The 17,557-nt window shown below is 37.8% G+C and overlaps 1 protein-coding gene across 1 annotated transcript; it reads right to left on the bottom strand.

The window, feature by feature from the left end:
* Positions 1-9,018: 9,018 nt before the first annotated feature.
* On the bottom strand, positions 9,019-12,575 carry LOC311281329 (kelch-like protein 10; the record flags this gene model as incomplete). Its single annotated transcript, XM_084394172.1, has 8 exons — positions 9,019-9,124; positions 9,246-9,337; positions 9,564-9,680; positions 9,854-10,003; positions 10,201-10,398; positions 10,879-11,298; positions 11,562-12,054; positions 12,433-12,575. The coding sequence occupies 8 exons, from the start codon at positions 12,573-12,575 to the stop codon at positions 9,019-9,021; spliced, it is 1,719 nt and encodes a 572-aa protein (XP_084250298.1).
* Between the last annotated feature and the right edge of the window lie 4,982 nt (positions 12,576-17,557).

The raw sequence follows: 17,557 nt of genomic DNA, 5'->3' as shown, positions 1-17,557 counted from the left end.
AAATTAACATTAACCAAGATTAACAACTGCTTTAGAAGTATTGTCCATTGTCAGTTTATGTTAACTAGTGAATTAACTAATAAAGCCTTATTATAAAGTGTTACCTGTTACAGAATGCAGATCCAGACACAAAGAAATACATTGAAATGTGAGCTTTATTAACAACACTGAGCAGAATGGAGAATACGGATGAGTATGCAGTTCAAATAGACTTTGAAGAATGAGTAAAGCTTAGTAATGAAGACCTTCCTTGTTTTACAGGTGCAGGAGATCATAGCTGGACGGATGCTGGATGGAAGCACACACCTCTTTGTGTTTGGTGAGTATGCAGGATAATGATAGGAGAAAAGAGGAAACACAAGGGAGAGGAACACGCTGGAGAGGAATACACTGGCGTACAAATGCTGGAGAACAGGTAAGCAGTCCACTTCATAGAAACAAGACCGGACAATGATGTGAGACGAGGTGTGTGCTTTTGTAGCTGGCTTGATGATGGTGCAGATGAGGTGCAGGTGTGAGTGTTTAGTACTCTGGTGAAGGTGTGCTGTGTGAATGGCTGATGTGACAGCCTGGCAGATCCGTGACATTACCGAACAATAATAAAGAATCAGACCATTTGCAATCAATGTGTAGAGCAGGGATTCTCAACTCTGGTTCTCGAGGTCTATTTTCCTGCAGAGTTTAGCACCAACCTTGATCAAACTCACCTGTTTATTGATCTTATGGGGACATTTTTTTGGTCCCTACAAGGAAAACAGCTTGTAAATCATACTAAATGTGTGTGTTGTTTTTTTGTTTTTTTTTTAAACGTAAAAATGCAGAACATTTTCTGTAATGGTAGATTTAAGATTAGGGGATATAATTTGTACAGTAAAACAAATCATTATTTCTATGGAAAATCCCCATAAAACATGAAAACACAACGTGTGTGTGTGTGTGTGTGTGTGTGTGTGTGTGTGTGTGTGTGTGTGTGTGTGTGTGTGTGTGTGTGTGTGTGTGTGTGTGTGTGTGTGTGTGTGTGTGTGTGTGTGTGTGTGTGTGTAAATTAGTCTACTATAAACTTCCTTAACAGTATTTATGCTTAAAGAACACTCAACAGCATTGTACCAATGTAAAGAACATGTACTGTAGGTCTCACAAAAAACAATGTCAATGTGTGCGTGAATATTCTCAATCAAACAAATGGTGAAAAATCAATACTTTTAACCCTAGAGTGCAGGCTTGGTGGGCCTAGAGACTGCATTTTTCCCACACTTCCTTTGGCTTTAAGTTACCAAATGGCTCCATATAGACAACACAAACGTTTTAACTGTCTGAGGTCTCAGAATCCTCACGACTGGCTTTCGACATTTTCTTCGCAACTGCTCTGACTGTCCTGCCCTTCTTTGAAACCTCATCAGTTCATTTATATTAAAACACTGGCCGGGACACATCCATCTGCCTTTATTTTCCACTGTCTAGGCATTCAGTAAAATTATTAAAAAGAAATCAGCAACCAACATGCAGCATCCCATGCTGGGACTAGCCGTCTTAACTGAAAGCAACTTGCACTGAAACACCTTAAAGGGGTATTATTATGCCCTTTTACAAAGTCTTGATGTTGCGAACTTTTGCAGTGCGTTTCTGTATTTGGTTGTGTTGTGAATATTTGGAGCACACATGTGTTGTGAAAGTGATGAAGATGTTTACATAATTTGCGGGTGTTTTTCTATTTGCATGTGTTTTCTTCAGTTGCAGCGTGTTGAGCTCTCTCGGTCACCGTAGTAAACTCTGTGCGTATGTCAAAAAATCTATTCTGATTTGAAGCTTGCAACATAAGTGTGCACATCAACCTGATCACTTGTTTAGCATTCATGTCCCTCAAAAACGTCCCTCGGCAACATTTACTGAGGCTGCCTCTGACTAAAGTTTTTTTAAGGTTGACCAGTAGTCATTCATTTAAGCCATTAATCGACTAAAATCTTGCCGCAAGGCACCGGTAAAAGTAATGATTAAGAAAAAAATTAATAAATAGCAGTGAGATATTTTAATTATTTATTAATAAACTAGTGTTAAACTAGAAGAAAGAAACTTATTTGGGTTTTAAAAAAAAAACCTGAGAGACTAAATTATGACAATTTTCATTTCTGGGGGGGACCATCCCTTTAATGTTAATAAAACAACAAAAAACTGAGAAAATCACTCACTGTTCTGAAAACTTTAAAAATAGCTTCAAATCACGAATTTATGTGTATTTGGCATGCTGTCCGGGAGAGGGCTCCGAGCTCGGAATATTGTCCGAACCCAGAGTACTCCCCCCTTTTGACTGGGATAGAAAACCAGCCAAGAGTGAGGTGATGGGGTGGTGGAGGGATGCTGTGAAACTGTCATGGTACAGAGGCGAGGGAAGGCTATATTTATACCGACTTCCTCTTGTGCTGATTGGTTGATTACCTGAACATGCTCCTCCCGAACTTTGTTACGTAAAACTTAATTAAGTAACAATGTATAATTTATACAGTGAAGTCTATAGATAGACCGTATGTAGCCCTGCCACTTTTCAGCGCTGCGCTCGTTGTCTTTTGTGTTCCGGTCTGTATTTTCACAGTGATCTTGCGTCTTCTGTGATCTAAAATCTTCCCTATCTACTGGCATTTGTTAAGACATCTGCTTTAAACATTACAATCCTCATGATAACTTTTGTTAACTTTACATTAAGTAAATACACGTCACCAGCTAATTACTCCTCGACAGCGATGCCATAGAGATATACAGAGCGACTGCAAAAACGAAAGTTCAAAGACAATATTCTAAAGACAGCTGCGCGCTTGTTTCTCTGGCGCATAAGGTCTAGTGTTTTATTTTTATATTTGTTCAATTAATTTCTTTCTTGAATGTTTCTGTCAAATACACCTACTGTAGCTGAAAAAATAAAGCACTGTTTATTTCATTATATGTTGTGTAAATGTGTATCTTTGTTCCTATCTTTTAATAACAAAGAAAATAATGACAAAGAATTTGTCGCTATATGATATTTTTGCCATATCGCCCATCCCTATAGTGTCATATTCTTACTGGCTGATCGTCTTGATTGTTCACAGGTGTTTCTTGTTAGTCATTAGTCTTAGGGTATAAATAGCCCTCATGTTTCCATTGTATATTATCTAGTTTTGTTTGTGTAACCGCTGTTGATGAGTCTCATGTAACAAAGTCAAATTAAGTTTTATGCCATCTTATGTCCGTGCCTGTGCTGGTGTCCGTGCCTGTGCCTGTGCCTGTGCTGGTGTCCGTGTCTGTGTCCATTTCCGGAGACCGTGGTGTCCGTGTCTGTGTCGGAGACTGTGGTGTCCGTGTCTGTGCCGGAGACCGTGCCGGAGACCGTGGTGTCTGTGTCGAAGACGGTGGAGTCCATATCCGTGTCGGAGATGGTGGTCCGGCGCGATTACTTGCCTTTTGTTATTCTTATTGCTTGTTGTTATTGCACTTAAGTGGTGTACTGTCCCGCATTATTTTTGATTTGAGAAGAACCAGGTATTTAAGTCAGCAGAAGAATTGTCAGCAGTCAGCAGTCAACATAGCTGACTTCATTCCAGCCTTTGCAACTCAATCTACTCTCAATATCTTGGGCTTGACTGAGACCTGATTCGTCCAGAAGATTCAGCAACCTCCGCTGTTCTCTCTAACAACTTCTCTTTCTATCACACTCCTCTCCAGTCTGGGAGGGGTGGGGGCACAGCTCTTCTAATTACTAACAATTGGAAATACTCAACTCTCTATGCAATAAAAATTTATTTGAATTTCATGCTATTACAGTTACAACTCCTATTAAAATCCACATTGTAGTAATTTATCGCCTCCAAGGTCAATTGGGTACCTTTGCTGAGGAGCTGGATGTGCTGCTGTCTTCATTCCCTGAGGATGGCAGTCCACTTGTACTCTTTGGCAATTTTAACATACATCTAGAGAAGCCTTATACTACAGACCTCTCTCTCCTAGCATAATTTGATCTCAAACGGCTCATCACTACAATTACTTACAAATCAGGCAACCAACTTGACCTAATTTTCACATGCAACTGCATCCCAGACAACATTTTGGTGAAACCTCTGCATATTTCCGATCATTTCTTCATTACTTTTAATCTACAACTTACTTTAAACACAGTGCTTCAAACACACGCACACTTTTCAAAACATTCAACTCTCTCCTCTGTCCCCCTCCACCACCACCTCTTTAACTGCTGATGATTTTGCTAATTTCTTCATTGACAAAACAACAACCATTAGCATGCAGTTCTCAGCTCCAGAAATCTTCTCTCCTCCTTCTCTCCCCTCACTGAGGCAGAAGTATCTAAACTTCTCCTCTCCAGTCATCCTACCACCTGCCCAGTAGATCCCATCCCCTCACACCTTCTACAAGCCATCTCTCCTACACTTTTACCAGCACTCACACAGATCATCAACTCATCTCGCCATACTGGCATGTTCCCTACCGCATTTAAGCAGGCTCGGGTAACCCCACTGCTTAAAAATCCCACATTAAACACGTCACTTGTAGACAGTTACAGACTTGTCTCTCTCCTACCATTAATAGCGAAAACACTTGAACGAGTTGTTTTCAACCAGATATCATCTTTCCTCTCACAGAACAACCTTCTGGACGTCAACCAATCTGGAACTCCACTTCACTGGGTTGAATCTTATCTCACAGGTATGTCTTTCAGTGTTGCCTGGAGAGAAGAGGTATCCAAATCACATCAACTGATCACAGGGTTTCCTCAGTGTTCAGTTCTTGGACCCATCCTCTTCTCCATTTACACTACATTAAGTTTATCTTACCATTACAATGCTGATGACACACAGCTTTAATTTCAACCAGTTGATCCCACAGTATAGCTGCACGAATCTCAAGCTGTCAGGCGGACATCTTGGCATGGATGACAGAACATCACTTGCAGCTCAACCTGGCCAAGACTGAGCTTCTCGTTTTCCGTGCCAATCAGTCTCTACAGAACGATTTCACCATCCAGCTAAGTACATCATCTATTACACCATCAAGGTCAGCTAGAAATCTTGGAGTAATCTTTGAAGTCCAACTGACCTTCAAAGACCACATTGCAAAGACAGCTTGTCATGCAGGTTTGCTCTACACAACATCAGGAAGATCAGGCCTTTCCTAACTGAGCATGCAACACAACTTCTCGTCCAGGCCCTGGTAATTTATTGGCTGGGTTACTGTAATGCTCTTCTGCCTGGACTTCCACCGTGTGCAATCAAACCTCTACAAACAATCCAGAACGCAGGGCCCACGTCACACCTATTTCGTGATCTCTCTGCACTGGCTAAAACTCGCTGCTCGCATCAAGTTCAAGGAATTGACACTTGCTTTTAGACCACAGGCTCAGTACCTTCCTACTTCCACTCGCTCTTACGAGTCTACATCCCTACCAGAAGCCAACGATCGGTAAATGAGCGGCGACTGGTGGTACCATCACAGAGAGGCACAAAATCAATCTCCAGAACATTTTTGTTCACTGTTCGATGTCCCCCGCTTTCATCTGGAATGCAGAATACCTGACAACATTCAAAAGACAGCTGAGTACTTAACCTCATCATCATAAAAAAATATATGCCTTTACTTTCCTTTAATCCATCCCTATTCTATCTTCTGCTACTTTAAGCATTGTCTAAAACTTTGTATTTTTCTTGCATTTGTTTGCCTCTTCACGATGAATCGCTTGCAGTATTCCTCATTTGTAAGTCGCTTTGGATAAAAGCGTCTGCAAAATGAGTAAATGTAAATTAATTAATTTAATTCAATTAATACTTTCAAACCCATTCCTTCCTCTCAGCATGGACTGATGGTAGCTTGGATGCCCAAAGGCCCAAAAGCTGAGTTTGTTTTCATCTGTCATGACGCTCACCGAACTTTGCCGCCCTCGTACGATGGACCGTTTCAAGTCAAGCTGATGTTGCTGGTGTTGGTGAATTCTGGCGGGACCTGTAGGGGCAGATATAAGCAACCCACACATCACTGATCCATAACTCACACATAATTAACACATCATCGACATAGACACACACATACATATTTGACAGTCCCCTTTAAGAAGCGGGAGAGTTTGAGAGTTTTGTTGATGCGTTGTTTCAACGCAGAAGTTGAGAATAAAAACACAATTGTTTTGGTCTCATGCAGCAATCCTGCCCCTGTGAATTTTTTGATGGCTTGAAAAGCTACATCACTGCCATTGTTTATAAGACAACATGTTTATAAAAGCTACTTAATTGTCCTAATTGAACTAAGGTCTAATCCTGGCTTAATCTAAGCCCTGTCTTTGAAACCAGCCCTGCATCTGAATGTACATCCATCCTAAACAGTATGTGAGATTAAAATAAGTGTTGCAAAGCATTGTATGTTGAAAAGAGTATGCCAGAAGTCCCCGGATGGTCTACTATTTCTGGTGGATTTTTGGAAGTGTGGATCCGTGCTCACCATAACAGCTAATATTGCCCATAATTCAATGCTTTGGAGGAGGATCAAGTTCAGAACTACAAACACAGGTAAAAAGTGTTCAGAAAATGTCTCGGTTACATATGGTAACCCTCGTTCCCTGAGGGAGGGAACAGAGACGTACGTCGTGAAAGAATGACAGATAGGAATCCTATCTGTCGGTCACGACGTACGTCGAGAGTGACCTACCGATAAGGGAACTACAAAATATGGCAGATGTGCGTGACCGACGGTTAAGTAGAGAGGTTTGGATAAAGGGGTTTGAGTGACTAATAATCAACATTTAAGTTGATGTTATCCGTGTTATATTTCATCTGCAACAACAACGTGAACTTTTATAAAGATCCGTTATTTAGCCATTTGGCATCGTTATGCATGAATATGAGGAGAGTCTCCGCATGAAAGACCCGCGACTGCAGATCAACATGCTACTGCATTTCTCTCCGATACGGTAGGAAATTGAATTAAATTAAATGTGGAGGATTTTATCTTTGACAAGATATTGACGTCAGTTTACGTGACAGGATGTGTAACTAAGTGACAGAGAGCAACCGGTAAAGACGCTATTTTAGTAGTAAAAAGTAGTACAAGTAGGCGAATTGAGACGCAGCACATATTTAAAAAATAGGAAGTGACATCAGTCTTAACCAAAACAATGCTAATGCACTGTAATATCTCAAACGCTAGATGGCGCTAAACAAGCTTTAACAGCCAAGTATGGGATTCTTCTACTCATGTTTCATATACATTTAGGTAGATATTAAATATAATTGGCATGAAAAATTGGGTCACATGGATGTAGAAATATTACAACCCATATGCTAATTATGATGGATTTGGTGCTTCTGCAGATCTGTAATTCACGCCTTGAATATTTTGCTAATATTAAGTGTTTGTTTATACTTTTATTGATATAGTGATTGTTCAGACTGAGAATGTATATATGAATGTGTGCATGTGTGCATATCTATAATAATAATTATTATTATTTTCAGAAGTCAGTAATGACACTGCAAAAATTACTGTTTAACGTAACACAAAAGTTATATTTCCATGTGTAGATTATGCCTATAGTAATAAAAACATAACATAATCAATGATTCTTTAGCAAAGATTATCTATGAGTTAAATCAATCATACACAATGTATAATCATATAAAAGAAGCCAGTAAATTACAGTAATTCATACAAAGTTTAATAAAGCAAAACAGTTTTTTACAATCAATTTGTTACTATTTTCAGAACCTTGATGTCATTTTTCACAACTCTAGACACAAAACTCACAACCAATGATCAAAATGCACATTTTTCAAAACTCTAACCCTTTCCTCAATTGCTTGGATACAATACACATAAAACTTAGATCATTTGTTCATTCAACAAAATTCACCTGTTCAATATGACACAACTTAACATCAAAGTACTACTATTTCAAAAGGCAATTCACACATTACATGTCTATTAATTTCCTTACAATGATCTAACTATCAATTGATACAACTGCTCAAAATGATAAGTAACTGTTGCTTTACTCTTAATGCATAGTTGTATGGAAACAGACAAACAACTTCCATATTTAAATCATAAAAGTTTCAAGATAACGAGATTCATTGTCACCAATTAGCATGGAGCATGAACCAATTAGACTACATTATCCATGGATGTAGCATTTTATCATAATGCTTCATCAGACACTGTGTCTATGGTCCCAAATACTGTACCACCTTTTCAGACTATTTACAGTATTGACAGTACTGCACTGTATAAATGCAGGCCCTTGTAATAGGTTGTCCAATTCTGCCAAGTTGAGGAGCACTACATTTGATGTTTTACGGTACTGTCTTTTCTTTTCTATTTCAATTATTTTTGCTTTGATTCAAATAAACCTATGTTGTGTTTGTACTGTAGTGTTTTGCATCAATATATTACAAACTTTGTTCAATGATTCCAATGTGTCTGTAGTATTCTCTCTACTGCAGTACTTTTACAGAGATGTATTTACTGTACATGTAATGAAACCTATATCACCTATTTTGTTCTACAATATTTAATGAACAATGACACAGTGAAACTATCGGTTGCTTGTGTGTGGGCGATCTATAGTTATGTTTCAATGGTATTTCACAGTAAATTCGTTTTTTGAACCAATGATTGTGCAAGTGCAAGATTTCTTTAAAGGTGTGAATGCACAATGCAATGTTTTGAACATTAGACAGCCTGTGTTACAAGTGATAACCGTTTTGAGTTTTGTGTCTAGAGTTTTGAAAAATGACATCAAGGTTCTGAAAATAGTAGCAAAGTGATTGTAAAAAACTGTAAATAGTTTACTCAGTAAAAATAATTCTCAATATTATATGTTGGTTTGTTGAGCTGTAGAGATCCCTTGCACGGTTTAATTTTTTTAATGAACAACACTACCTGAGAGAAAGTTTAACACTTAGAATACAGCCTCTTTTTTGAATGCATTTATTCAGGAAACATGACTCTCCATTTGTAGTCAGACTGTCAGATCTGCAAGAAGGAGCTCATTCACTGTGTGTCTCGTAGGGCAGCATACTGTGCCATGTTAGGCAATCCTGATGCTACACAACAGCTCAGAGCACTGCGGGAAATGGCCATTTCATTTGCATCAAGCCTGTATAGAAAACAGATGCAAGGAATGCAATGAAATATAGTCTGTATTAGACTTATAGACTTATATTTATATCTAATGCAGTGTAAAATAGTCTGTAAAATTTAGTGTTTGTGGAAGTTACCATTCATCTGTCTTCTCATCGTAGCACTCCACTTCAGAGGTGGTGCTGAATCCATTAAAGCCTCCGACAGCAAACAATTGACCATTAACTACCTGGATTTTGAGGAAGGTAAAAAGGAAAATAAATAATGTACAGCTAATGTCTTTAACTTTACATTAATAAATCTTTTTATAGATGCACCACTTCAATTAAACATAGTATCATGTACTGTATATGTATATTTAGGATGCAACTTTCCACTTATTGTCAATATGGGACCAAAAAAAAGATACAGTGAAATCTTTCACCAGATACAGATATTAACTGTCCACATCTCACCTCAATGCCAAAGTTGCTGCGTAGGATGGACATTGATGCAACATCACTCCAGATGTTAGTCAGCGGATTGTAGGCCTCCCCACACCGCAAACGACTGGCACCATCAAAACCACCAACCTTTAAATAAATACACTTTTTATTTATGTATTCTGTGCATTTGTATATGCACATCCATGCATGCATTTACAGAAGTGCAACCTTTAAACTGTGATTGTTCCATATTTCTGTATTTGTGTCATGGTTATCATAGTTAATTAAAACTATAACACTGATATGTGCTTAATACTCACAGCATACACTAGATCTGCATAAGCGATCACACCAACACCACTGCGGCGGCTACTCATGGGAGCGATGAGAGTCCACTGGTTTGTTTCAGGGTTGAAACTCTCAGCAGAGAAGAGACACTCGTTCCCAGTAAAACCACCACAGATATAAATCTGACAAACACAAAAATAACATGCATGATGTTTGTGCACAATCATCACAGATTGATCAGAAAAGCAGTTATTAAAACACAGTAAATTTTATGATATTCCTTTCCATATTTAAACTATTCCCATACTATATCTCCATTTCACATTTTTTTCATGCTTCTCCAGCAGAAGAGTGTGGAATCATGGGTAAGTGCTCTTACCCTGCCCTGTAGTGAGGTGGCGCTGGCGTCACTCCTTCGTTCATTCATGGGTGCCATCATTGTCCACTGATTGGTGTTTGGATCGTAGCGCTCTACTGTTTTAAGCCGTTGTTGTCCATCAAAACCACCAATGGCATAAATGAGCCTGTCCAGAACAGCAACACTAATATAGCAGCGGCGTTCATACATGGGGGCCACCTACAACACACCAAATACATCAGTGTGCGAACACACATCAATACACCATCTCATTGGTTCTGTCCTATCAGTTGCAAATAAATACAATAATACAATGACAGTCATGATGGTGACTCTGGTGTATTATATTATATTATATTATATTATATTATATTATATTATATTATATTATATTATATTATATTATAATATATTATATTATATTATATTATATTATATTATATTATATTAATTATATTATATTATATTATATTATATTATATTATATTATATTATATTATATTATATTATATTATATTATTAAGCTACAACAATTTAAACTTTTTAGTAATACAGTGGTATTCTTTGAAGTAATGTACAGCATATCATTCAGCACTATGGTCCATATCAAAATACAATCCGGTACCATCACTGTACCACAATACTGTTTTGTAAACTAAGCTAAATTAAAGTTACATGTTGACCTACAGCATTACTCACCTCATGCCAAGTCTGAGTGATAAGACTGAATTTCCTCACGCTGTTGAAATACTCCACACCATCAAAACCACCAATACAGTAGACAAACTCATCCAGGACTGCTGTACCATGATAGGCTCTGGGATGCTCATCCTCTTGAGTCACACTGACCCAGCAGTCTGCCTTCACATCATATGCCTCAATCTCATTGGTGGGATTGCCGCTGCTCCATCCTCCGATGGCCAATAGGATCGATGAGGGCAGACGTGGACGTGTCAGTTGACGCATGAGTTCTGAGTTGGTGGGTTCATCCATGTTGAGGTCAAACAAAGTCTTCATTGCATTGATGATAACTGGCATGCAGGCTTCATTCTCCATCACTAGTGCATTGCACTTTACATTATTGATGAAGTAGGCTGATGTTATCAACCCCAATCGAACCTGAAGCACAAGGGAGAGTTTAGACTTTCAGAGACTGTTGCAAGACTGTTACTAAGCAGTTATAAGGTGTTCAAAAATGTAAAAGGATTTCCAATGTTAATGTTTCATTTCAAACTGAAATAAAATTAGTAAATTATAGACAAAAAAGAAATGTAAATGACAAAATCACAACACTAAATTTTAAATTATAGCAGAAAATGTATCTTGATTTAAGAGTTTTAATCAATTTGTAATGAAAAAAAAGACAAAAATCTCTGTTTTACCTTTGGCAGAAGCACGGCAATGTGTTGCCTCCTGTTTTCTGGTGCATGATTAATCCAGTGGAGGACAGCTTCAAAAACCACCTCCTCCTGTTTGACATTCAGCTCATCCTCATCAATGATCTCCTCAAGCTGTTCCAGGGAGAGCTCCAGGAACTCCTCAGATACGTGCAGAACCTCCTCAAAGTGCTGCAGGATGTAGTGCTTTGCTTTACAGCGGAGCTTTGAGCAAGAGTAAAAGTCCTCTGTAAACTTGCAGATGCCAATGCAGTTCTCTGGGCATAAATGTGACTCCAAGAACTGACAGCAGGCATCTACAAGACCTGACACTAAGATCATTTCAGCCGCCACCAAGAGCTCCAACACATTCTCTTGAGTAATGAGCACAGATCTTGTGTACGCATACTGGATAATGAGAGGCATGATGTCTCTGGATATTCCTTGAATTTCACAGAAATGTTGTGCTGGGCTGCTCCAGTTGTTGGAGAAAAGAGCCCTGTGAACAATTTTGACAAATAAATACAGGCATTAATAATGAGCATAATATAAAATAACTTTTTGTTATTTACATTTTAATTTCAGCCAAATTTACTTAGAGAAACAAATTAGTTTCCTATATTAAATTTGAAATGCTGGGTAAAACTTCATTCATAGCCACTTCCAGAATCAAATTTCAAAAAAAGTTTTTTCCTAGATATCATAGTTACATTCATTTTTTCTGGCAATACACTCATTCATTTTCATGCATTTATATATTTGGACTTAAATATTTGGCAGTTTCAACAGTATAATGTTGGCAGTGGAAATTATGTATATAATTATAATCATTTCTAGGTAATTTGCACACAATTGCAGTTCAAATGCTTCTTCTCACCTAAAGTAGGAGCTGCAGCCACACATGATGATCTTGTGCACTTGAAATTCTCTGTCATTTGACTTGATGATCATGTCAGTGTGTTCACCCAGTAAACGTGCTTCATCAAACACGTCAAAGGCTGTTGCTCTTATGTTCTCCATGTTCTCTCAGGACTGTAAATGTATTCAGTCTTCTCACCTCAAACTCTGATTAAAGTCACCTCAGGATTTTGTCTTTGTGGGGACTTTTGCTCAGGAGAGTTCTATAGAATGTCTTTGTGACATCATAGATGGAGAGCTTGAATATCTTTTCAGTTTGTGTCTTGGCCACATAATTATTATAGAGTTGTGTTTTATCGATTCCTTTTAAATGAAACATCTTCACAGTAACAAAGATATTAAAATTAATTTAGAAAAACTCAGTGACAAATAAAATAAAGCATGGGATAATTAGTCATTTAAATATGCAATCATCCATTTTTGATTACACAACATACACACTATGAGTTTTTGACCCCAAACAAGTTTACCAGAGGCCTGTATGAAGAGGATTGTTCTTCACGGATGTCATATTCCCATTCCATTTCAAGGTCACGCAGCATTAGGCCACATCATGAGTGCAATGTCTTGCTTTTATTGGTTAAATCTGTAAATTATACTGCCATTGTAAGTAAAATTACAAATAAATGGGCAAGCTGACTTTTTTTTTTCTACAATATTTACAACTGGAAATATTCAACAAACAAGACTTTGAACAGTCACTAAGACACTACAGCTGTATCTGAATTTGTCCCTTATACTGTACCAGCAGTTCTCAACTGGTTTGGCCATGGGACCCACATTTTCCCATGGACATTAAGCCGTGACCCAATTATTATTGTTTTTTGTTTTTTTAGGAATTTTACCTAATATACATGATATTATCACAATATTGAAATAAGCATTTTCAAACAATAACAGGTTCTATATTCTTTTAAAACAAAAATAACTCTAAATTATATTTAAATCCAATAAAGCAATACACACAAAAACTACATAAAGTAAACAAATGTTTTAAACTGATTCAAGTGTTATAAAGAACAATAGGTAACGCTTTACAATAAGGTAAAGTCAGTTAATGCATTAACCAACATTAACAATGAGCAAAAGCTACATTTGTTACCATGGTTATTCTTAGTTAACATAAGTTTTAACAAAAAAAATACAGCTGATCATTGTTAGTTCATGTTAGCTCTGGTCCATTCAATCTTTTGAATTTAATAATGTGTTATTAAATGTTGAAATTAACATTAACCAAGATTAATAACTGCTTTAGAAGTATTGTCCATTGTCAGTTTATGTTAACTAGTGAATTAACTAATAAAGCCTTATTGTAAAGTGTTACCTGTTACAGAATGCAGATCCAGACACAAAGAAATACATTGAAACTTTATTAACAGCACTGAGCAGAATGGAAAATACGGATGAGTATGCAGTTCAAATAGACTTTGAAGAATGAGTAAAGCTTAGTAATGAAGACCTTCCTTGTTCCTGTAGGTGCAGGAGATCATGGATAGCTGGACAGATGGCTGGATGGATGCACACACCTCTTCATGTCTGGTGAATATGCAGGATGATGACAGGAGAGGAATACTCTGGAGTACCAATGCTGGAGAACAGGTAAGCAGTCCACTTCATAGAAACAAGACCGGACAATGATGTGAGACGAGGTGTGTGCTTTTGTAGCTGGCTTGATGATGGTGCAGATGAGGTGCAGGTGTGAGTGTTTAGTACTCTGGTGAAGGTGTGCTGTGTGAATGGCTGATGTGACAGCCTGGCAGATCCGTGACATTACCGAACAATAATAAAGAATCAGACCATTTGCAATCAATGTGTAGGGCAGGGATTCTCAACTCTGGTCCTCGAGGTCTATTTTCCTGCAGAGTTTAGCACCAACCTTGATCAAACTCACCTGTTTATTGATCTTATGGGGACATTTTTTTGGTCCCTACAAGGAAAACAGCTTATAAATCATACTAAATGTGTGTTGTTGTTGTTTTTGTTTGTTTGTTACTCGTTAAAATGCAGAACGTTTTCTGCAGTGGTATAGGTTTCAGATTAGGGGATATAATTTGTACAGTAAAACAAATCATTATTTCTAGGGAAAGTCCCCATAAACATGAAAACACAACGTGTGTGTGTGTGTGTGTGTGTGTGTGTGTGTGTGTGTGTGTGTGTGTGTGTGTGTGTGTGTGTGTGTGTGTGTGTGTGTGTGTGTGTGTGTGTGTGTGTGTGTGTGTGTGTGTGTGTGTGTGTGTGTGTGTGTGTGTGTGTGTGTGTGTGTGTGTGTGTGTGTGTGTGTGTGTGTGTGTGAGAGAGCAATAAAGCCAGAGGTGTCACAAAGAGCAAGAGCAGGGGAGATTGATTTGACGCCCCGGTTGGTGTCCTGCTTTCAATTGTTGGTTTCAGGGTTCAGATGATTCAAAAGCAGGCCAGTGGCTGCTGGGGCATGAAGTAATTGAACAAGCTGAACTCTCACACCTCTCTTTAAGTGATCATCTTTAAATATTTACACATCTAATTCTTCCCTGGTTTTAGGTTTGAGCATTGACATTAATAATATGACACAAAAATGCTGATTATATTAATAAGCATCCATTCAGACTAAATAGATAGTGTTCATTAAATGAAGATGATGATGAATGATGATAATGGCCTCATTAAAGTATGCATCACTGATTAAATCCCTTTCACCAAAAATGAAAGCTTTAGCATAAGTTCTGCCGGGAAGACTCAATTACTACGTCACCTATTGCCTTCACTTCTATCCAATCATATTCTTATGCTCATTGTATAAAAGCTTGGTACTTGTACTTACACATGTTTGAGTTCGCAGATACTGAAGCGACGATTACCCCCATCCTCCCCACCACCACCAGGATGGTCCTGTCCAGTGTCCATACCTCCCAGGGGGGTCGGCTGCGCCCCTGCCTTCGTCTTCAGGCAGGAATTGCAGATCCGATACCCTCGGATTATGCACTACGGACGGGGCCTACGCCAAATGACTTTGTATATTATCAGCTTGCTGAGCTGTCAATAAATGTACGGTTTATTGAAATAATTCTCCCGAGTCTTTCTGGTAGAACTTCTACCATTGATTATCTTTGACATGGTATTTCAGCTTTTCAGACCCAGAAACCACTACTCAAATTCTCAGCCATCTGAAAGATTTCATATAATAACTTTAAGTAAAATATCAACATTATTACAGTATAATTCTTATCAGATCATAAGCAATTTTCTGTAATAATTAGGGCATGGGAAATCATAAATGAAACATTTATTATATCTTGGTTAATTTTTTTTTTTATATATATACTATTGTTCATTGTTGATTCATTTTCATAATGTATATTAGCTACTGTAAGTCTAGACATTTGAAATTTGTATAGGAACTTAGAAATAAGGCAAATGTATAAATTGATAAAATACAAATTTTGTACCCTATGAGTATTGTTTAATAGTATGCCTAAAATGTATTATGATATCGAATTTGTACACCTTACAGTACCTTTGCAGACCCCTAGGGGTCCACAGACACCTAGTAAATCCTGGATTAGAGTTTATCCAGAAAATGTGGATCTAGAAAGGCTTCATCAAAAGTATATTTAGTGTCCAAATGACTGACTGACTGACTGACTGACTGAGATATACAGGTTTGGAAACACATGTAAATGATGAAAAGATTTTTTGGTACCCCTCTAAGTTTATCCAATAGCTCCAAGATATCAACAATATCTTAACAAACATCCACCAGAGAACAGCTGAGTCCATGCTGAGAGAAGGCCCTGATTTATGTTCCAATAAAAACAATTCAGCAAGCAGTGGGAGCTGATCTCAGGTCAGCCTTTTTATTCAACATGTGAATTTTAAATGAAAAAGAGAATTACTAAGCATAATTCATTAATACATTTTTCTTTCTCGCTTGCAAAAAAAAAAATCTCTCTCTGATTTTTCTCTCCATTTTTTTTTGTCTCTCAGATACACGCAAGAACTGTGAGTCAGGCTGTATGAAGTGAGTGTAGGCGGAGGTGAGAGCGTATTGTAAAGGGAAAGACGCTGCAGAAGCTCACTGTATTGTATGCAGCATGGACACCTAATATTCAGTAGAGCAATACAGATTGGTTACTACGCTACCATTTTATGTGTGGACCAAAAGCCACAAAACTCTCATTTTGATTTCACAGGGTATTTTCTTAAGTGTGTTACAGACTGCTCATGTGCACAGTATCACCACAGTCAACCATGACAGCTGCAACAGCACAAAAAAACTACTTTTATTATGACATCACCAATACAAATAACCTCTAAAATGCCAGCAATCACTTTGCCTTCCAAAACAGCACTAAATATAAAACACGACTAAAATGCAGAGATTTGTAGACTTGAATTATTTGACTGCTGCAAAAAAAACATTAGAAAGTTTTATTTTCAGTTCGAACAGAGCTTAATTACAGTCATGAGATGTCATGATGACATTAAAAGCATCTCCAGAACAGATCATCGGAATTTAACAGAGCTGAATGGGAACACTAGAGTCAACAGTTTGTGTGTATGGGAGTGTATGTCTCAAGAATAAACAGCAGCGATTATGCAAGATCCTCAAGGGGAAACTGTCCAGATGTGCCTAACTTGAGACATGAGACTTTTTACTCTCTTTTCTGTCCTTTATATGTATACTTCAGTTCTGTGACATCTGGAAACTCAAAAATATAGAAGCAGTCACCCTCAGATCTTACAAATGTTAAGCACTTAGTTTATGGACCTGCATCCCATCCTGTTTTGATGACAAGAGTTCGGGACAGGGGTCATGAGTGTTATGGAGCACAACATAGTTATGCCTAAATTGTATTTGCCATTTTCATAAGGTCAGAGGTGGAACAATATGCACATGGGACTGAATAATGTCAGCCAAGTCTTTCTTTCCAACTCCATCATCCTAAACGGGTTGTTATAAACAAAATACAAACAGTAATAATTCAAATTCAAGCAAGTTTTCTAAAACTGAAACCTACTATATGTAACTCCCATAAGTAACTTAAGTATCAAGTATCTTCTACACTGACCCTAAAACAACACAATACATACACACACACACCAAGAAT

Source organism: Rutilus rutilus (genome assembly GCF_951802725.1).
Source record: "Rutilus rutilus genome assembly, chromosome: 21".
NCBI lineage: Eukaryota > Metazoa > Chordata > Actinopteri > Cypriniformes > Leuciscidae > Rutilus > Rutilus rutilus.
This window is presented reverse-complemented; position numbering and strand designations above follow the sequence as displayed.